Source organism: Topomyia yanbarensis, chromosome 2 (assembly GCF_030247195.1).
Source record: "Topomyia yanbarensis strain Yona2022 chromosome 2, ASM3024719v1, whole genome shotgun sequence".
NCBI classification, from domain to species: domain Eukaryota; kingdom Metazoa; phylum Arthropoda; class Insecta; order Diptera; family Culicidae; genus Topomyia; species Topomyia yanbarensis.
Genome location: NC_080671.1, coordinates 460,809,815 through 460,833,081, shown reverse-complemented (window position 1 = coordinate 460,833,081; position 23,267 = coordinate 460,809,815). Strand labels below are relative to the sequence as shown.

General features: G+C 39.2%; 1 protein-coding gene across 1 annotated transcript in view; it reads left to right on the top strand.

Annotated features, from left to right (window-relative positions):
- Nucleotides 1-17,185: 17,185 nt before the first annotated feature.
- Nucleotides 17,186-23,267, top strand: part of LOC131685985 (probable 4-coumarate--CoA ligase 1) — a 78,758-nt gene continuing 72,676 nt past the window's right edge. The window contains exon 1 of the mRNA XM_058970060.1: nt 17,186-17,677. Coding sequence (XP_058826043.1) covers nt 17,489-17,677 — 189 coding nt within the window. The 5' untranslated portion in view covers nt 17,186-17,488. The remainder of the gene's footprint in view (nt 17,678-23,267) is intronic.

Here is a 23,267-nt window from a genome sequence, read left to right as displayed (position 1 = left end):
CAACTTTGCTGAAGGCACCAAGTCACTTACCATTTTTGAAGAGTTAATTTTCCATAAGTGCTTCTAGGAGAATTGATCTCCAGAATTTGTTTATCAAAAGATGCGCTGTTTTATGTTGGAAAACTTCTTCGAAGTTGTCAAACCTTCAAATTTAATGATTTGGTAATTATGTGATCTTGACTGTTGAGAGAGTTTTCGAAAATTTGCCCTACTTTAGAAGTTCACATTCTTTGACTTCATTGACATATTATACAAGAACATAATCTAGAGGCGTTTGAAAATTGTACCATATTGGTTTTCCTTGTTTGTAGAGTGGAATGGCATCTGTTAGACTACTTATGTTTCTGAATTTTCATTAATTGATGAAACCCTTATGAAATTTTAGCATTTTCGAAAAATCAACAATTTGAATCAAACCTCCCCAAACCAAATTTGACAATCATAAATTACTTCACGAGGATTGAATGTATTCATGAATGAAATTTCGAATTTCGTGAAATAGGTAACGAGAAAATATCCAGAATGATTTGATTTTGTGAACTAATGTTCTAAAATCTATGAATAACATTATTTATTTATATATTTATTTTCATTTATTTCAATGCGCGTAAAAACCCATAATCTTTTCGCACGTTTTTTTTCTACAACTACAATGATCTGACATTACAAATTAACAAAATTACATACAAGGTATACAGCATTTCAATAACATTACCGAAATATTTTCACATAATCTTATAAGCTAAGTCAATCTCCTAAATCTATTCTTGAAAACATCACTATAAACATAAAAATCGAAATAGTCATACACACTATTGAAAACATTACACATCGCCCTTATGGGTTCGTTCAGACCGTACTCGGTGCGCTGAAAGTCGAGTCTTAAAAAGTTAAGTGATCTAAGGTTTCTGGGGGGTACGTTGATCTCACAAATCAACGAGAGAATATCTGGGCCAGTCAATATTTTCCCAACAAATACCGCTCTGAATGTATTTCGCCTTTTTGCCAGAGTTTCCATATCGAACAGACGACAGCGATCAATGTATGGTGGTAGCTCTGTTGGGTTACGCCACGGCAAAGTTCTAAGAGCAAAGCGGAGGAATCTTGCTTGTACTGCTTTTATTCTGTTACTCCAAATGCTCGTATAAGGACACCAAATGGCTGCGGAAGCTTCCAGGACAGACCGAACAAGTGAAAAATACAATGCCCGCAGACTATGGATCAGTAAACTCGTTGGCTATTCTTATTATAAAGCAAAAGTTTCTATTTGCTTGTGCTATAACGTGAGAGTATTGGTTTCTGAAGGTCAGTTGCGAGTCCAGGAGTACACCAAGGTCTCTGATAACTGACACTCTCTCTAGCAATTGGCCGGCGATGTGGTTACTCCAGAGAATTGGATTTTTTCTACGCGTGAAAGATATTATAGAGCATTTGGACACACTGAGAGCAAACAAGTTGCGATTACACCAATTACAGAAAGCATCCAGATGTCGCTGAAGTTCGATGCAGTCCTCTATTAACCGCACAATGAGAAAGAGTTTGAGATCATCAGCATATATGAGTTTGCACCCTGGGGGTATAACATAGCAGACGTCGTTGAAGAATAAAGAAAAAAGCAACGGACCGAGATTGCTCCCTTGAGGTACACCCGACAAATTGATGAAGCTATATGACACGTTACTTCCTAATTTCACAGACAGAGAACGATCTACGAGATATGATTTAAGCCATCCTGTAAAATTTGATGGAGCACCCAGCCGCGCGATATTGGCCAAAAGAAGAGAGTGGTCTCACTGGCTCAAAGGCAGCTTTGAGATCAGTGTATATAGTGTCTACTTGGGATCCATCTTCGATGTTTTAATACAGTACGATGTAAATTGGGCTAGATTGGTGGTTGTTGATCTGCCTGCAAAAAGCCATGTTGGATATGTATGCTTTGGTCTCACAAAAGAGCACATTTCCTACTAGGATCTCAAACAACTTTGATCCAGCGCAGAGCGAGGTTATGCCACGATAGTTCGCAACATTTTGCTTATCATCTTTTTTAAAAACGGGAAACATTACTGATTTTTTCCAACGCACGGGAAACACTGATTACGACAGTGATTAGTTGAAGATTAGTCGTAAAGGTGTACACAATGCGCTTGCGCATTTTTCCAGTATAATGGAGGGAATCCCATCTGGCCCCACCGATGTAGAGGACTTTAAATTGCTTATGGCAGCTAGAATGTCTTCGTCAGTAAATTGAATGTTTCCAAAATTGATTACATCGCGAGGGACATCTTGAAGGCCACAGTCCACCTGAGTTGAGCTAGCCGATTCATTTTTAAACACACTCGAGAAATGTTTTGCGAATAAGTTACAGATACCGCTGGGAGTATTGAACGTTTCACTTGCGTAGAACATACTAGAAGGAAGCCCATTTTCTTTACGTTTCCCATTTACAAAGGACCAAAACTGTTTTGGGTTTCGTTTTAGGTTCGATTGGGTTTGTGCTACGTGTCTTGAGTAGAGAAAGCGATTATATGTTTTGTAGCTGTTACTGGCTATAGTGAACTCCCTTTTTGTGATCGGGTTTCGTCGAATAGTGTAATGTCGAAGCGCAGCAGCTCGCAATCTTTTCAGTTTACGTAGCCGGTTGTTGGACCATGGTGGTTTTGTTCGGGGACGAGGTGCAGGCACATGTATACTGAAAAGCTGTTTTAACACCAGTGAGAGTTTTTCTACGGCAGCATCTACATCGATCGCGAAATTCAAGAATGTCTCCCAGTCGATTGTTTGTAGTGAGTTATGAAGCCTAGAGAAGTCAGTCTTCGAAAAGTTGAACTCCCTGACATCCTCCATCTCGTCATAGAGAACCAGCTGCGGACAAATCTGCGTTACCAGAAGTGGAGGATGATGTGCGTCTACAGCAACTAAAGGCTCAAGTGCCTCTGATACGGTACAGTTCATTGAAGCTTCTTCATTTATAAAGAGGAGGTCCAGGATTCGATTTCGTCTATTATTCACTGTAGACATTTGTCGCATGTTCAGTACAGACATTCCGTCAAGTAAGATAGTACTCGCCCTCGAAAAGGTCGATTCAGAAGGGTCTGGGAAAGCATACCCGGAGGGAGTGCTCTTCCAAAGAAGTCCAGGCTGGTTGTAATCACCAAATAGTAGATGTGCCGTGTTGGGTTCAATGGAAGTTGCAATGTCAAGTGCGGAGTCTATGTGCTTCTGAATAATTTCTACATCACTTGCGGAATCGGGGGGAATATATACAACACCCACACAGAGATTAGTATAGGGGCCACGGATATTTACCTAGAGTTATTCGAGATTGTGTCATTTTTGTGTTTGGATGAGAGTCGGTTGGACACTGCAATGAGCACACCACCACCACGTTTCTTCCCTGCACTATTATGATCGCGATCGTTACGATATACCGAGTACCTTGAGCCAAACAATTGGAGCGAGTTGATTTGATCATTCAGTCACGTTTCGGTCAGAACAATAACATCATGATCAACATCCGAAGCAGCGACGAACAGCTCATCAATTCTGATAGTAGATTTTGAGATGTCCCTGCAAGTTTTCTCCTGACGGTTGAATGGTGGTAGATCGAGTGGTGGTGGACGCAAATGCCTGTAATTGGGGTGGGCTTTCAAAGGGGGCAGAATCTGTATGTCCTACTTCGGAAGGACATATACATGTATTTACCTGAGAAAACGGATACAGGAATTCCATGTCCTTCGAGTTGGTCTGACTTGTTTAAAGCGTTGTTATCTGACCGAAAAAGGTTGATGTCGTGTCCTTCAAGTTCTGTGGTAGACGGATGGGTGTCGGTGACGGAGTTGACCTGATTACGTCTGTTGGCAAACTGCAATTGTAGACTAAATTCAGGGCGCGCAGTGTCTCGAATAGCTTCGGGAGGACATATACCCTCCTTAGCTTTACCTATGGGCGTCGGTGGCAGAATCGTGCTGATTACATCGGTCGGAAAACTGGGAGGCTTCGCCGTGTTGCACTAGTTGCTATGTACTGTAGTCAATAATGCGGCGTGACTGCCTAAGTTGAGTTTGATACCGGGGGCACTCAGAAACTCCAGGAAGCATGATCAGTTGGCGTTTGATCTTCAGGATTTCTTGTCACATTTGCATTGTGACAATTAATGCATTTTCGGATGTCTGAGACACACTCTTTGTGCTCATGCCCTTCGACGCAAATCGGACAGCATAGGGACTTCTTGCATGTGGCAGCTCTATGGCCGTACTCCGAGCAGCGATAACAGCGGAGCACGTTTACACATTCAGAGATCTTGCACCGCATCCAACCCAAGTTGAGATGTTGTAGTTGCATCAGCTTTTCGAATGTTTTGGCATCAGTTTCAATAATGGCAGACATAGGATTATCTGTGTGTTTTTCGTTTCGCACCGTCAGGTTGGCAGGCTGCGGAAAATTATTTTGCTGAATTAGTTTTTCCACGAAGTTTTCCGCAGTGATGTAGTCAGTAAAACCAGCAACTTTTACTCTGGGTTTTAGAGCTTTCTGGACGTCGGCGTTATACTTCTCAGACAGATTCGCTTTCACTGTACTGAGCAATTTAAGCGCTGATTCACGGGAGTCACATCTAATGGCATATTCGTTTTTGACAGTGCACTACACCGGTGTAGTCGGTGCTACACTCATTCAAACTTGGGTGTAATCAGTCTATCTCTTTCTTTGCACTACACCGGTGTAGTACCAAGAAAAAACGAAAACGCCATAACAGTTGCTTCTCCATTGGGTCGGTAATATACTTCTTTGACACCCAATGAAACTGGGTCAAGCTTGCCTTGATTTTCCTGCTTTGTAACAGTCGCGACTTGCTGCTCGATTGGTTTAATGATGACTGTTCGCCCTCGCTTCACAATTGCATTGAACTTAGCTGGATGTGTTTCTGCAAAGTTACATAGGGGTGCGCTTTTGGGCGTATTCCCGTTGCCAAGGTTATCACTGCTAGGTAAAACAGTCAAAAATCGACGTTTGCCCGACCGAAGTTGACCTACTTCCATGGAGTCGCAGTTATTAGAGTTTGACTGTTTGAGTCAACCCACCATGGGCCACAAATCGATTTTTTTGGTCGAAAACCCAGAACTTATAAATCGTTAGTACTAGACTTTCAGTGTCTTTGGAACAAATTCTCTACAATAAGTGCCCTTCATTTTAGGGAAAACAAAATTAGGGTGGCCCTCTCGATTTTTGAAATAAAAAAATTATCTCCAGAATGAAAAAAGATAGAAGGATATGACCTTCCAAAGAAATGTAGAGAAATCAATTTTGAGTAACTTTGCTGAAAACGTCGAAACTCTACCTTCAACGGTTGTTATTTTACAGCAATGTCCCTTGTTCCGCTTAAGGTGACTCTTTAAATTCAGTTTTTCAAATATGACATCGTTGAAGTTGATTTCTCTTGAATGTCGTCTCCGAACAAAAGTTAGCTCTTTCAAATGCGCACATGTCTTCTTCAGAGTCCAACTCATTAACTTTTATATAAACAGAGTTATTGACGATTTTATGCTCAAAATTCGACATTTTATAAGCTAAATAACTCCGAAGGTGGCAAAAAGTGGCAATCAATGTTATCTGATAGTAATTTAAAAACACTATAAAATAAGGGGTACATAGTTTGTCTCCTAGCGTCTCTTCATGTGAAATGTTTGCTTATAAACTACCTCTGTTACATGGGCCAAAAATCGATTTTTTGTTGAAAATCCAGTTCTTATATCCCGTAAGTGCTAGATATTCAGTGTCTTCAAAAGAATTTCTTCGCAATAAGTGCGCTTCATTTCGGTGTAAAAAACAGGGTGGTCTCCTTGATTTTTGGAATGAAAATAATTTCTCCTGAACAATAACAATAAAAGTATAAAGCCCTACTGAAAATTAAAAAATAATCATGTTTGAGTAACTTTGTTGACAATTCCTAAACTATCTACAGAGGCTTTTATTTTACGGCGTTTTCTTTTAATTGGTTTGGCCTGACTTTAAAAAAAAACAATGTTTCAATAAAATATTTTTGAAGTCAATTTTCCAAAAAAAATGAAATTTTGTTCTGATAAGTGTCTATTTTTTCTTTGGAGACCAGCTTATTAGTTTAAAAAACTAAGATATTGATTTTTTCAGTGGTAATTTTTTTTCTCTGCGTTTCAACAATTTCTACACTGATAAAATAAAGTACCTTTTAATGCGTAGAAAACTGCCCATTTTGAATAAAAGTGGAATAACCCACTTAATAAGTAAAGAGCTTGTACGTCAACGTGGTTACGTTTTACCTATTATTTCTTGTGGAAAAATCGTCTCAGAACGAAAAAAATTCTAAATTAAAAAAAAAAATATGCAGCTCCAGTTTTACACTATTTCCCTGAATCCTGATAGAATCTTTATCTTAAAGCCTAAAATCAACATAAAAATTGTCACTTGACAGAATCCCTGAATCTTCTAGAGCAGTCGAAATTGTTGAATTATCGCATATTTGCACCATCCTTAGAAGTCTAAACTGCCGTTTTTAATTTGTAGGTTATCTCGCTTGAAGTAATTCAAGTAATTCAAAGTAATTCCCATAATTAGCATCAATATACCCATTGGCATAACCTCATCGAGTTATTATTTTTTTTTTTTTTTTCAATTCGTTTATTTGATAAGGCAGGTTTGCGTTAGCTTAAAGGTGCCAATTTTGTTTTGTTTTACATTTTAAATTACTTAAAACTAGGGGCTTACATATTGATTTTTGAAATTAAACTAAGGCTAATTTATAGCTACACATATACACAAGGGGGTAGTATAATTTTCGTAAGATTAGAGGGGTCATTTAGTTTTTATGGCAATACGGTTTGACATTTTTAGCAATGAGATTATTGGAGCAAATAATGTTTAACTAAGGGGGAAAATTTTTACGACTATCTTAAAAGTAGAAATAATTAGAGGGCGTGATTAAATTTTGTAAAGATTCGGAGACATTAATTAGAGTTATTTTATGTGGTAGTAGAGTTGGGCATTTTCAACGAGATCATATAATATAATAGTTAAAACTAGAAAAGGCAAAAAGAGCTAAATGCTTCATGAAGATATTTGGGGGGGGGGGGGGGAAGGGGTGTTACTTCTGTGTATAAGAGTCAGGGGAAGTAGGGTGGACAAACATGGCAGGGGGAGAACATTATTTCAGTTTCAGACTTCGGGAGATCAACGGATGGATTACAGAATCAGGGTGGTCTTCATCAGGAAGAATCATGTACTGGGACGCCGGGTGGTCGTTCTCGAGATGGCAGGGGTTTCTCCAGACGATTTCGTAGTGCGGCTCAGATGTTGATCGGCTACATTTCGAGTTGTGCGTGTGATGTTCGTGCTTTAGGTCCCGTGTTTGTTGGCTCATTCGACAGAGATGTTTTGTGTCGCCTTGGAGTCGCATCAAACCATCGTGGGTGTATGGTACAGGTGGAAGAGAGCGCTTCTGAGAATGATAAGGAAAAAGGGGCAGTTAAAGTTGGATATTGATGGTTTTTATGAAGGTGTATATAAGGGACATATAGAGGACATCGCGGCTTGCCAACACATCTCGAACCGGGACGTTGGGTGGTCTTCCTCGGGCCCGGAGGGTGTCCATAAGCCGAGACCTGGCGGAACTGTACTCGGTGCACGCCCAGACTATGTGCTCTATATCGTGATAACCGTCGCCACAAGCGCAGATACCACTCTCCACGAGCCCAATACGTCGGAGATGTGCATCCAGCGTGTAATGGTTCGCCATGAGTCGGGACATCACACGAATGAAGTCACGACCCACATCCATCCCCTTGAACCAAGGTTTCGTCGATACCTTAGGGACTATCGAATGTAGCCACCTTCCTAGCTCCCCATTGCTCCACGAGGTTTGCCAACTTTCGAGGGTTCTCTGATGAGTAATACTGAAAAATTCGTGGAAGCAAATTGGTCTTTCAAAAACGTCACCTTCAATGGCACCCACCTTAGCTAAGGAGTCCGCCTTCTCATTGCCCGGAATGGAGCAATGAGAAGGGACCCACACCAAGGTAATCTGGAAAGATTTGTCAGATAAAGCACTCAGTAGCTCCCGTATTTTCCCCAAAAAATACGAGGAATGCTTTCCATGTTTCATCGAGCGAATAGCGTCAATAGAACTCAGACTATCCGAGACGATGAAGTAATGGTCTGCGGGTAATGTGTCAATGACTCCAAGGGTATACTGAATAGCAGCTAGTTCTGCGGCGTAAACTGAAGCAGGGTCACTGAGTTTGTAGGAGGCGGTGAACTTTTGATTGAAAATACCGAAGCCAGTGGACCCTTCGAGGTTTGATCCGTCAGTATAAAACATCTTAGAACAGTCGACTTCTCGGAATTTATTATAAAAAATATTTGGAACCACTTGTGGGCGTATGTGGTCCGGAATTCCAATAATCTCATCTTTCATGGATGTGTCGAAGAAAACAGTAGATTCAGAAGTATTTATGAAATGCACACGGTTGGGATTGTAAGAAGAAGGATTAATATTTTGCGCCATGTAGTCAAAGTACAGGGACATAAAACGGGTCTGAGAATTGAGCTCAACAAGCCTTTCGAAATTTTCAATCACCAACGGGTTCAAGATATCGCATCGAATGAGCAATCTATATGAGAGTTCCCAAAATCGATTTTTCAGCGGGAGAACGCCCGACAGGACTTCGAGACTCATCGTATGGGTCGACTGCATGCACCCTAAGGCGATACGCAAACAACGATACTGAATTCTTTCGAGTTTGATGAAATGTATGTTCGCGGCGGATCGAAAGCAGAAGCATCCGTATTCCAGTACCGACAGTATCGTTGTTTGATACAACCTAATTAGGTCTCCTGGGTGGGCACCCCACCACGTTCCGGTTATTGTACGAAGAAAGTTGATCCTTTGCTGGCATTTCTGTTTCAGATACCGAATATGGCATCCCCAAGTACCTTTCGAGTCGAACCAGACCCCTAGATATTTTACTGTGAAGACCTGAGCTATAGTTTGACCCATTAATAGAAGCTGTAGTTGTGCTGGTTCACGCTTCCTAGAAAATACAACTAGCTCAGTTTTCTCCGTAGAGAATTCGATACCCAGCTTAATAGCCCATGCAGACAAATTGTCCAAGGTATTCTGTAATGGTCCTTGTAGATCGACAGCTTTGGGTCCCGTAACAGACACCACGCCATCGTCTGCAAGTTGTCTTAACGTGCAGGAATTGTCAAGACATTCATCAATGTCGTTGACGTAGAAATTGTATAACAGGGGGCTTAGACATGAGCCCTGGGGAAGGCCCATGTAGCTAAATCGTGATGTCGATAAGTCACCATGCGAAAAATGCATGTGCTTTTCCGACAACAAGTTTAGTAAAAAGTTGTTTAAAGTCGCTGAAAGACCATGCTGGTGCAGCTTCTCTGAAAGAATGTTGATAGAAACTGAATCAAAAGCCCCCTTTATATCTAGGAACACTGATGCCATCTGCTCTTTACTAGCATAGGCCATTTGAATTTCGGTTGAGAGCAACGCAAGACAATCATTCGTCCCTTTGCCTTTGCGAAAGCCAAATTGTGTATCTGACAGTAAGCCATTTGCTTCGACCCAATTGTCGAGGCGGGATAGGATCATTTTCTCGAACAACTTCCGGATACAAGATAGCATTGCGATCGGTCGATACGAATTGTGGTCGGAGGCTGGTTTTCCTGGTTTTTGGATGGCGATGACCTTCACTTGCCTCCAATCGTGTGGGACAATGTTAGCCTCAAGAAACTTATTAAATAAGTTCAACAAGCGTCTCTTGGCAGAGTCTGGCAGATTCTTCAACAAGTTGAATTTGATTCTGTCTGGCCCTGGAGCTTTATTGTTACACGACAAGAGAGCAAGTGAGAACTCCACCATCGAAAAAGGTGTTTCGTTCGCGTTATCGTGACGGGACGCGGCGCGGTAGATCTTCTGTGCCGGGGCGGAATCCGGACAAACCTTCTTGGCGAAATCGAATATCCAACGGTTTGAATATTCCACGCTCTCATTAGTACTGTTTCGATTTCGCATACGTCGGGCTGTTCCCCAAAGAGTGCTCATCGATGTTTCTCTCGTTAATCCGTCGACGAACCGGCGCCAATAACCGCGTTTTTTGGCTTTCATCAAACTCTTCATTCGCTTGTCTAACGTCGCGTACTGTCGAAAACTAGCGGGTAACCCGTCGTTCCGGAAGGTCTTAAACGCGGCGGCCTTCTCTGCGTACACGTCTGAGCACTCTTTATCCCACCAGGGATTGGGAGAACGTTTTTGTATGTTCGCGCCGGGTACTGGCTTAGTCTGAGCTTGATTCGCGCTGTCGAGAATCAAGCCAGCCAAAAAGCTGTACTCTTCCTCCGGAGGAAGTTCTTGAGTAGATTCGATGTTGTCGGATATCGCGGCAGCATAGCTCTTCCAATCGATATTTCGTGTGAGGTCATACGAAATATTGATTGTTTCCAATGGCCTTGAGCCGTTATTGATTGAGACTATGATCGGCAGATGGTCGCTACCGTGGGGATCAGGGATTACCTTCCACGCGCATTCTAACTTTAGCGAGGTCGAGCAAAGGGATAAATCTAATGCGCTTGGGCGCGCTGGTGGGGGAGGAATCCGTGTCATTTCACCCGTGTTTAGAATTGTCATGTTGAAGTTGTCGCAAATATTGTGAATTAAAGAGGAACGGTTATCATCATAAAGGCAACCCCATTCCGTACCGTGAGAGTTAAAGTCGCCTAAAACTAGTCGCGGTGCAGGCAGGGATTCTATGATGTCATGTAGCCGGCGATGCCCAATCGCGGTGTTGGGGGGAATATATATGGAAGCTATGCAAAGATCTTTGCCTTTGGTTGTTACTTGACAAGCGACAACTTCAATACCTGTTATCGAGGGAAGGTTAATTCTGTAGAAGGAATAGCGCTTTTTGATCCCCAAAAGCACTCCTCCATAGGGGGTGTCTCGATCCAGGCGAATAATATTAAAGTCGTGGAAGTTGAGATCTATGTCGGAAGTTAACCAAGTTTCACATAATGCAAATGCATCGCAACTCAAATTATTTATTAAAATTTTGAAGGAATCGATTTTCGGGATGATACTTCTGCAATTCCACTGTAGAACAGTGATCAAATCCGTGACCTCGTTCGATGAGTTAGCCATCGAGGGATACAATCGCTGAGAGGAGGGGCCATTTAGCAGTCAACTGCTTCAAAAATGTTCTTACTGTAGGGATAAAAGCTAACATAAGACTTTTAATAGGATCAGTTATATTGAAAGTTTTTATTATCCAGTCCACAATGTCCGAGAGTTTGATAATTCCAGTGCCGCGATTATTCTCGAACTGAAACAGAGGAACACTTGGGATTTTTGATGTTCCGGGAAGTGCTGGGAACTCCTTCTCTGAGTTTAATCCTCCGAGACCAGGAGCTAATTGCTTCGGTTTGGTTGCAACACTTCCAATAGATGTGACTTTCTGAGTCCCATCAAGGGATACCTTCTGGCCTTTACAACGAACTTTAGGAGAGGAAATGTTCCTCCTCTTCCTATAACTTCTAGGCGCCCTAGTAGATGTTCCCTCTTGTGGGTCATCAGCCTCGCCCTCGTTAGGAGGCAAGTGAGCATAGATGTTTGTTGAGGTTGGTGGTGTAGCTTTCTTTAGCATTTCTGCGAAAGAACGTTCGGATCGTCCAGCAAGGGAACGTTTTAGTTTATCCCCGCGTAGTTTGTACGCGGGACATGCCGAGATATCATGCAGATTCTCTGCACAGTAAGGACACTTCTCAGCATTCTTACTGCACGAATCATCTAGATGATTCTCCCCGCATTTTCCACAGCGGGCCTTATTGCTACAATGGGTGGCTGTGTGACCCAATTGTTTACACTTTGTGCAATTCATGACCCGCGGCACAAACAGACGCACAGGCAGACGAACCTTGTGCAAGAGGACGTAATTTGGCAAAGCGGTACCAGCGAAGGTCAACCGATAAGAGTTTGATTGGGGGTACGTTTTTGAACCATCCCCCGCAACTACTACTGAGTGCAAACGCTTGCACTCGAGTATTTTCACTGGCTGAAGTAAGCGGTCTCTGAAACGGCCAACCCCGTACTGCAGCAGATCCTCGCATGTCAAACTGTCATCGGTGACAACGCCTTCAGACTGTACTTTCACAGCTGGAATATACACGTGATAGTCCTTCGTAAAGTGCTCGCAGCAAGCAATATCGTTTGCCTGCTTTGAGTTAGTCAGCACGACCCTCAGCCTGTCTGCGCGGACCTTTTTTATTTCGATCACAGCCGAGAACCGTTCCGTCAGGTCTTTTGAAATCTGTAATAGATTCAGCGATTTTGTTTTGGGCCGAAAGAAGACCACAAAGGGACCGGTCGAGAGCTCTGGATATTGTTTGGGTCGGGGGAGAGCCTTAGGAGTCGACTCGATCTCCATTTGGCCATCCGGGGAGGAAGCCATCGACACCGTCAATGCACGGGGTCAGCACCCGCGCAGACGGGAAAAAGCCGTAAATGTATCAAAAAGGTAGATTTCACTTATCTGTATACTCGTTTCCCACGACGCACCAGTCCAGCTTAAATAGCTGGTTATTGTTCAATTCTCGCTTTACGAACAAAAGGTTGAGGAATGTGGCCTAACGGTTAACACACGCACAAAAGAATAAAAGTCCAAACCTCGAAGAGGCAGAGAATGGCAAAATAACCTTGAACGCGGATTACTGCACTGTTCTTTTTCCAACAGACCGAAAACAAAACACTTCTATCTCGATCGAGCGATGCGTAGAGACTGTGATCATCGAGTTATTGTGAAATGGATTAGAAGTACTCATTGTTAAAGGCAAAAAAGTACCCACAGTTGACAGCTCGGATAACTTCCGAAAATAAGCAATTTATATTGATATCATTGATAAAGTTTTTGTTTGCCGTGTATGGAAAATAAATCCGAAGGAGGAGCCTGCCAATCTATCCGTTTGATAATAATAAAAAATATTTTTAAATGAGAGCTGAACAGCTTGTTCCCCAACGTACATTCACGTGGAATTTTTTATTGTTAATTTCCGAAGGCAAGAAATGGTATTTTGGGAAATTGTTAGGGCAAATTACAGTGAACTGAAACAGAGGAGGTAATATAATTAATAAAAGACAAATGAATCATTAATGCTAAACAAAGGGTGCTTCCTTTACCATAAACTCGAGCTTTCAATAAATTGTAATATGTTGATAATAATTTCTTTTTTGCCATGCAAATAAAACGTATGCCATGCAAATACTCCAAACATTCATTTTTTAAACCGTAGTCCAAAAACCACATGTTTTATGTACAATTTCACTCCACGAAACAAGTTTTGATTTGCATCGGAGATCCGGATGTGTGTAGATAAGAACGGCGACTATGATTAATATATATATTTTTAGTACGAATTTAGATGAATACCGCATACCTTCTCTATAACAGAGGCAATTTATAAGCAAACATTTCACATGAAGAGTCGCTAGGAGACAAACCATGTACCCCTTATTTTGTAGTATTTTTGAAGTACTATCAGATGGTCATAACACTTTTTCCCCCTTTTTGCCACCTTCTGAGTTAGTTAGCTTAGAAAATTTTGAGCATAAAATCGTCAATAACTCTGTTTATATAACAATTAATGAGTTGGTCTCTGAAGAAGAAATGTGCGCATTTGAAAGAGCTAACTTTTGTTCGAAGACGACATTCACGAGAAATCAACTTCAAAGATGTTATATTAAAAAAACTGAATTTTTATGAGCCACCCTAAAAGCAGAGATGCCAGATTTGCAAACATGTCTGCAAATTCGCAGACTTTTAATTACAGCTGCAGATTTTTTCGATGACGCAGATATTTTCAGATTTTTTAATTTGGTTGCAGATATTGGCAGTTTTTTAGTTTGGTTTCAGATATTTACAGATTTTTGAAAATAAAGGCTTTTGGTTACACTAGTTTCAAATTACAGCTTTATCTATTTTAGACATTTTTGGTACTTCCCACACTTTAAAAATTATTCTTTGCAGACCTTCGAAAAAAGTATCTGGCATCTCTGCCTAAAAGGAACAAGAGAAATCGCTGTAAAATAACAACCGTTGAAGATAGAGTTTCGACGTTTTCAGCAAAGTTACTTAAAATTGATTTCTCTACATTTCTTTGGAAGGTCATATTCTCCTATATTTTTTCATTCGGGAGATAATTTTTTTATTTCAAAAATCGAGAGGACCACCCTAATTTCGTTTACCCTACAATGAAGGGCACTTATTGTAGAGAATTTGTTCCAAAGGCACTGAAGGTCTAGTACTAACGGATTATAAGTTCTGGATTTTCGACCAAAAAACCGATTTGTGGCCCATGGTGCAACCATAGGTTTTATTAATCATAAAGTTGTGAACCTAGATTACGTATAGAAAATCGATTTGGTAATGGGATGGCGGAAACCATGACTGAAGATCCCAAAGCAAAAACAGATATTTCCACTAAGAAAAGCGTTATGCGGGTGTTACTAAAAGAAAAATTGAACATAATTATAAAACACATGATTTTTATTCATGGTCCAGTTTTCGCAACGTAAAATCGTGATTGTTCCAGAATTCATGCTACTTTATTCACAATTTTGGGAACATTTTTTTTCCGTGTGTTCTGATTTAAAATCAAATGAGCACCTAATTCGGTGCACAGCTTGGTGCCGCAAACGATGTGAATTTGCGAAAATAAACGCAATAACATTCCTATCCTTCCTCGATGACTGTAAAGATGCGACTGCACAGTGGTCGGAAACGTCAAAAACGTGAACTTAATTCACTAGAGGCCAAACCATCGAATATATTCACAGGGTGCCTTTGGAAGAATTGTTTGTATGAATATTCCCCAGAATCTGGTAACAATTGAAATTAGGCATGGCTTACTATGATCGAACTAAAAAAAATAACTTTTTATACTGACGAGATAGAAAGTTGGTGTCTTCGACAAAGTTTTAGAAATACTCATAGTGAACAATTTTGTTGAAGAACTTGAGCTTGTAGGACTAAAGGTTATCGATTTATAGAGCGTTTTCTATGGCAACCCCCTTAAATCTAGTTTTTTTAACATAACTTTTTTCATTGTGACTTTTCGTGCCAGCTATGTTCAAAACAAATATGTAGGTATCAAAACTACATCATATTGTCGAATACTGTATGTAAAAATACCCATTCGTTTTAAAGTTATTGAAGATTTTTACATTTTTTTACACCAACTTCAACTACGTATAAGAAAGAAAGGTGCAAACCAAAATGCACGAACAGGCACTTTTTTCATTGTCTATGCTATGTACAATAAAGCTAAGAAGGTTTGGTGCGTGGCACTCTAGAACCCTATGAATAGGGTAAGCTTACTTTATCATGTTTTTTGACTTTTTCCATACAAAAATCTGCAAAAAAATATTTTTTTTATTTTTTCCATAAAATTTAGTAATTAATGGCATGACATCCTTTTGTAAGCATTAAATTTATTATGACATGTCTATTTGAGTATATATTAGTTTGGGATCTCCAATGATATTAAAAGCTTCTCATTTTTGCTCCCACGTTTATAAAATCTGAAATATTCAGGTATAAGTGAAAATAATACTTGTAATTAAATATCAAACCAAGAATTCCAAAAATTGGGGCAAAAAAATTAAAAAAATTTTTTTTGCTGATTTTTGTATGGAAAAAGTAAAAAAACATGATAAAGTAAGCTTACCCTATTCATAGGGTTCTAGAGTGCCACGCACCAAACCTTCTTAGCTTTATTGTGCATAGCTTAGACAGTGAAAAAAGTGCCTGTTCATGCATTTTGGTTTGCACCTTTCTTTCTTATACGTAGTTGAAGTTGGTGTAAAAAAATGTAAAAATCTTCAATAACTTTGAAACGAATGGGTATTTTTACATACAGTCTTCGACAATATGATGTAGTTTTGATACCTACACATTTGTTTTAAACATAGCTGGCACGAAAAGTCACAATGCAAAAAGTTATATTAAAAAAACTAGATTTAAGGGGGTTGCCATAGAAAACGCCCTATAAATCGATAACCTTTAGTCCTACAAGCTCAAGTTCTTCAAAAAAATTGTTCACTATGAGTATTTCTAAAACTTTGTCGAAGACACCAACTTTCTAACTCGTCAGTATAAAAAGTTAATTTTTTTAGTTCGATCATAGTAAGCCAAGTCTAATTTTAATTGTTATCAGATTGTGGGGAATATTCATATAAACAATTCTTCCAAAGGCACCCTGTGAATATATTCGATGGTTTGACCTCTAGTGAATTAAGTTCACGTTTTTGGCGTTTCCGACCACTGTGGACTGGCGTCACTATTGACAATCAAAGTAAACAACTCTCGAAACGTGCACATTGAGATTTGATAATTACTTTCAAGTTCCATGAAGTTATTTGGCATCAGTTGCAATGTGTATGATGAGTGTGTTAGATTTTTAATCTCATTTCCAAAAGCTCCCCCAAATTTGAGCTCCATGGTTGCACCAACACTGTCACACGTGGATTGGAGCATTCGTTGATCCTCTGTGAAATTTCTGCACAGTCACCATGCTCATGATCATATGTACAAGATCTTGCAGCTTCGTTAGGCTCACTCATGTAGCTGATTTATACTGGTGAAGCTGTGCAAGCTTACTTCAGATATTTTCGAATCAAACGGTGATTCAATCATGACAATTTTGTAACCGTGCAGTTAGTGTCCTCCGCGAGAAGGAGATACATTTATACTCCACGAGGCAATATTCAAAACAATATGAAATAATAGAATCGTGCCTACTTTTTTTATTCGCGAGAGAAACTGAACAGGCAATCTCTTCTTTCCTTAGTTCAACCCTTTCGTTGTCATCCGTGAAATATGCCGTTTGTACACGAGACAATAACTAGTTACTCAGCACTCGACTAACCGATAACATGTGGATAAATAATGCTGTTAGATGTAATCACGCTTGGTGAATTGATATTTTCCAACAAAATCCTATAACTTTAGACCTAACTCATATACCAACAGATCAGGCATCTATCAGTTTGCTATTCTCTTGCGATACTTTATCGATTTGTTTATTGGTTGTTTTCGGCAAATTGACGACGACTGAGAGAAACGAAAGATAAGAGAGTTAAGAGGTATCAATAAGGTATCATAATCTGTGCAATGTCGGAACACTCTCCGCGCAACGCTATAATTTCTCACCACGAAAGCATCCCTTCGGCTCGAGTAATCATCAGACTGTTCAACGCAGTTTTCCAATCGAACACCTAATCGTAATCTGCTTCCACATTGCTTGCTCCAGAATCAAACGATGCCCGATTAGAGCCTAGAGTCACTTGGTTTGTTGTAAAATTACCGCAATCAATCATATTTTAGACCAGTCACCGGTCGGACTTGCACGAGTGTAGTAATACTATAAGGAAATAATCGTCTCAGTGAACGCCAAAATGTTGCGCCTATCGAAATCGATTGTATTCTGCAATAGATTCCGATCCCAGCTGATCCGAGTTTCCCAAAGGTTCAGCTCGTTCGAGCGGAATATCGTGGAATCGCCCTACAAGGTGGAAATACAGAAAATGTGCCTAACGGATTACCTCTTCCAAAACATCGAAAAAGCGGCCGACCAACCAGCCATTGTAAGTATCGTACTATTTGGGTCATTCGAGTGTTCAACAACACCTACCATTATTATCAGAGGACACAATTGAACTGACGAAAGCAGTATTATTTGGAATTAATTCGGTTTGTTCCGAGCGCAAAGTGCTCCTACTCTCAAGATAAGACATAACATATTTTGAATTGAGCGTCGTAAATATCAACAAAACATTTCCGCACTTTGACCGCCGTTGTTTCGAGATTGACCGATAGCTACATTATTACAACTTATCAAGTGCAAGTGATAGACTTTGAGTTTCTTAAATGCATCTCTCTCTGTGCAATGGCAATGATTTTGAATAATCAGCTGGCTCTATAGCAGTCACGTGCAGGAGCTAGCTATATTTCAACTGTGCTTCGCACTTTGCATGATGTACGACGGCTGGTACGAGCATAACCGTTCGTGTGTTACTATTTTTAAACTTCCTGGTGGAAAACCGGGCCATTCGGTGTCACAAAGTCGGCTGACGCACGGGTCCCCGAAAGATTGTTTGTGTTTTATGCTGGTTTCATCTCCGTTGACACTGCTTTCAATCGTTTGAGCATCGGATTTGGGCAACTGTAGAGGATTTTACAAGTGAAAATAGTCGATTCGGTAGTGTAGTAGTACACTCAGCCACTTCTTTAAAGTTAGAAAGTTGTTTAGATACAAAAAGAACCTGTTTAAACACACCTAGTGGTGCAATTGTGCCTTTCTCAGCTATCCAATCTATGATTCCACCACAGATTAACAGACATAACTCTCGAAAACAATATTTCGTCCGCTTTAACGGTCATTTTAAATATATTTGTAGTTGGGACTGTGGCCACATTTGCAATTATGGCGCCACTGACATATGAGGAATCATATGGGGGTAGACCACTAGTGAAAAATTGTTCCCAAACCTGAGGGGTAATCCACCAGCAAATGAGGGTTTGGGACCGTGAATAAAAGGTGGAGCTAGTGTTCTGAGAAAATTGCCTGATTGATGTTTTTTGAGGGAATTCCCTCATAGTGTTATGTCTGTTAGTCTGTGATTCCACGACTGGTTATGTGCAAAATTGTTATTACAGTAGGGTGACAGGCACGTAACTAGAGGGGTGGCTAGGGGGCTAAAGCCCCTCCCGAATTTTTTTAAAAAATATATTTCAAAATCATTATTACCAGCGACTTTAGTTTGTAGCACGTTTGGTTTGAGATAAAGTTAGAAGTTTGCTGTTTCCAACAACCAAAATCAATGGTCACTAAATTCAGTGTGGTTTATGCTTCTGTCCCAGCCGGTGTGAAGCGAACGACAAATAAACTTACTTTTATATTGTGTTACTTGTCTAAAGGACAAAGGAAACTTCTACTATACTATGCCCTAGAAATCTGTCGAGATGAGTGAGTCGCAGAAGCAAGAAGTGGTGCACCGGCCAAATACTGTAATTATTGGTGATTCGCACAAGACCGAGTATTTGTGATGAGGACCATTTTCTGAAGGTGAAAATGGAGATAGTCACTTTTATTGATTTCTACCATCTCAGGTATTCTGCGCTCATAGCGTTCTACATCAGGCGAAATCATTGATTTTGAATGATTTATTACTATTAAATTTTAATGGTTGTGTGTGACAATGCTGTAATTAAGATCTTCGTATAAAAGGACGGTGAGAGAATCAATGTTCAGTTACAAGATCGGATACCGCTTGCAGATATATATCACATGTGGGAGAAATGCAGTATAAAACATAATGCGATAGTACAATTACACATAGTATTCTTTGCACATATCAAAGACAAACCAGTACGTTCCAGTTCTGTGAAAAAATGTCACATTACGATTTATTTACCGCTGAATACAAACAATTACCTAATATGTGGCACATGTTCAGGTAATATTGACAAAGCCAAAAGCTGCGTCAATATCTCAAAATCTACAGCCAGCACAATCATAGAAGAAATTCACACTCATAAAGGCAACAAGCAAACATGCTTGCGAACTTAAACGATAAACAGGTATCTACGTGCAATGGCTGTTGGACAACCAGTAAAACTCGTTTTATTATTTTTATTGTTGGAAATAGATATAAATATATAACATAACTACTGTTCCGATTGGCTAAATCATTGAACCGAGTTCACTTATGAATTATTTAAAAAACAGTAGAAGAAGTTTAAGTGCTTGTCACGTTCAACAAAACTCAGATATAATACTTGATATTGACAACTATATTTTAAATTTAAATGCCAGGTTTTTGAATTGTACCCAATTTGAATTTCTGTATTAGGCCTGTGCACTATGTATTCTTAGTATAAATACTAGGCATCACATTCAAGTGTACTAGGCAAAATAATATTTCAATTTACGGAGAACGATATAGCTGAGACGCCAGTTTTTACTTTCGCGTCATTTTAACGAATCATCATTTTCATTGGCAGTTAATTTCATTTTCATGCGAGGAATTCATTCCGTATTAAAACGAGGAATTCGTTGTTACTGGTTGAATCTTTTAGTCCAATAATTTCGATTTTATGTCTTCAGTATATAGCGGTCTTACGATCTGTTTTTTATTCGATTTGAACTAAAATGTTAAATAATACATTTTTTAATAAATTTTCACAATTATATTGAACAATCCCAGCTAATTAGCAAGGGCCTGTACTATTTTTAAATATTAAGAGCTATAGTACTAAAGGAAGAGCAAGTAGTTGAAGGAGGAAAGTTTAGAAAAGCGTGAAATAGGGTCATATGAGCAAACTTAGTTTCCCTGCGATTTAACCTTTTGTCTTCTGCAACGCAAAGGTCAGGATATTTTGGAATTAAATGCGAATCACCTGAGTCTGCGGCATTCTCGGTCAATCGTAAAGTTACTTAATGACTAATGCTGTTGGAACCGGGAAACACTAAGCTTGCTCATATGACCCTATTCCACGCTTTTCTAAACTTTCTTCCTTCAACTCCTCGCTCTTCCTTTAGTACTATGGCTCTTAATATTGAAAAATATTTCACATCTTCCAGTCCCTTGCTAATTAAATATCGTTACAATAAAAAAGGAAGAAGATTGACTAACTGTAAGTCGTTAAGCTAACGAATCATAGTTTGAATAAATGAAAAAGGCACAATTGCACCACTAGGTGGATTAAAACAGGTTTTTAATTATTCTTTTAATTTTTTTTTTAATTGTCCTCATTTTTCCATTTAAGCTATTTTGGCATTTATTTTTCTGTTCGCCATTTTGCATATTTTTCGTTTTTCTTCTTTTTTCATTTCTTTGTTCTTGTCAAATTCATTAAAAACATTCAGTTATTTTATTTTTCTACTGTTGATGTTCCATTTTGGTTTTTTCTTTTGTTTTGTTAATTTTATTTTCGTTTATTGACTATTACTTTCCATTTCACAAGTCTTTTGTTTTTTTTTAATCATTTAGTACTCTTATTGTTTTAATTCTCTCCCAATTTTGTTGCTTTCTGTTTTATTTCCTTCTTTTCGTTTGTTCCCAACTATAGGCACAGACAAACAGACACAACACCCGCAAACAATTCTTCGCCCGCTTTAACGGTCATTATAAATACAGTCGTGATTCGTTGGTTGGGCCACAGCCTATGTCCGACTAACAAATTTAATTCGCTAGTTGGACCGACTGACAAATGTCAAAAACTCTCCATAGAAGCCATTAGTAGTGTAAAAGATTGTTAGATAGATTGTCAAAGTCAATTTGACATGAGATTTTGACGTCCAGATGCTTTTTAGTTCGACAATAGTTCAACTAGCGGAGGTCCAACTAAAAAGCAGTCCAATTAAAAAGTGTCCAACCAGCGAATCACGACTGTATATGTTTAGTTGGGACTGTGGCTGCGTTTGAAATTATGACGCCACTGATATATGCGCGAGTGTACGGGGGATAGACCACTAGTGAAAAAGTGTTCTTGAGCCTGAGGGATAACCCTTTTGCAAATGAGTGGTTGGGACCATGTATAAAAGGTCGAGCTAGTGGTCGAGTAAAATTCGCGGATCGAAATGTTCTGAAGGAATTTCCTCATAGTGCTATGTCTGCTAGTCTGTGCAGTAGGGGGAAGAGGGGCGGGGCTTTTTGGACCTACCTAAGCAAATCGCCTTTTTCGGTAGCTCAATGTGAAAGAATTTATCGGTCAAAGGTCCTAATTGTTAATATGAAACCTCAGCTACATTTTGGAACCAAAAAAAATCATTTGCCCTACTGCATGACACCGCAAAGCAATGATTTGCAAAACTCTACGTTTTTCCATCCCTGAATTTCACAGTGGTCCAGACCATGAATTTAACATTTTGCTAAAATTAAATGCCTTAGCCCTATAATATGTTTGAAAAAGTTATTGTACTTTGCAATGCCCTTCTTTTTGTTTTAACAGAAGCCAGAGTGGTTCTAATTTTAGCAATATTTAAAATTGACCTTTTTAACGGTTCAAGATAGAGCTTGACTGTCTTTGATGAAGTTGTAGAGCAACACATTTTAGACAAATTTGCTGAAGACACACAAGCTCTAGCTTTTGTACTTTCCATTGCACGAGACATCCAAATGTAAGCCCTAGGGTGTTCCTTGAAAAAACGGTTTTATTTCTGTAATTTTTATAATTTTTATGTTACACTAAAGTACCCTTTGGACAACTTGAAGATTATTTAAGCCCTCATTATTTGGTAAATTTCTTGGAAAATGAAAAGTACACGACATAGAGTTCCAGTGGCTTAGATAAAGTTTTTTAAAATAAAATTTTTATCAATTTTCTAGAAGACAGCGAACCTCTATCTAGAACCATTAAAAAGTTAATTTATTGATTTAAAAAAAAGAACCACCCTACCAACTATTTTAAATAATAGAAAAATAAAGGCAATATTTTATCATGAAAACTAAACTAATTTTTTTGTATTGTCCACCGTGAAAGTAATGTAAGGTAGGGCGTCTGGTGTAGTGCGCAAAAAAATCGACTTCTCTTTTATGCGCAATTTTTAGTATTGAACCTATAGAATAGTCTGCCGCAATCTTGGTGGCCACGCTTTACTTCTTTAGTTTTAAACAGCCATGCATTCCTTGCGCGTATTTGCTATAATACACGCACATTTCAATCAATTTCAATGAACAATACACTCTAAACTACTTCTACCCTAATTTTCAAGAGATAATACCCAATGGGTCATTTTCTACAGCATTTTTCCGTGATGCAATTTGATGTGGGATGTTGTTTTTCTCAAAACCGCGTTTATCAAATTGGCGAACGCGATAACTCAAAAACTAATCAACGAATTGACTTGATTTTTTTTTACGAAAATGCACAATATGTGTAGCCTGTCAATGAACCACAGAAAACTGATTTTTTTTTATCCCTATTATTTTCGCACTTTTTTCAAGTTTTTGTTGTTCATCGACTAACTACAAGTTTAAGCATTACAAAACTTATTGAATTTCCCGTATCAAATAATTTTTTCAAGTGTTATCGTGTTCGCCGCGGTGCTCTTCGACGTGGAAATGGTTGGACGTCTACTCTTGGAACGCTCGTATGTGTGGCTCCGCGTGACTAAAAATATGTTTTTTTTCGTGCACAATTGCTATAAATCTACTATAAACCTTTCTACAT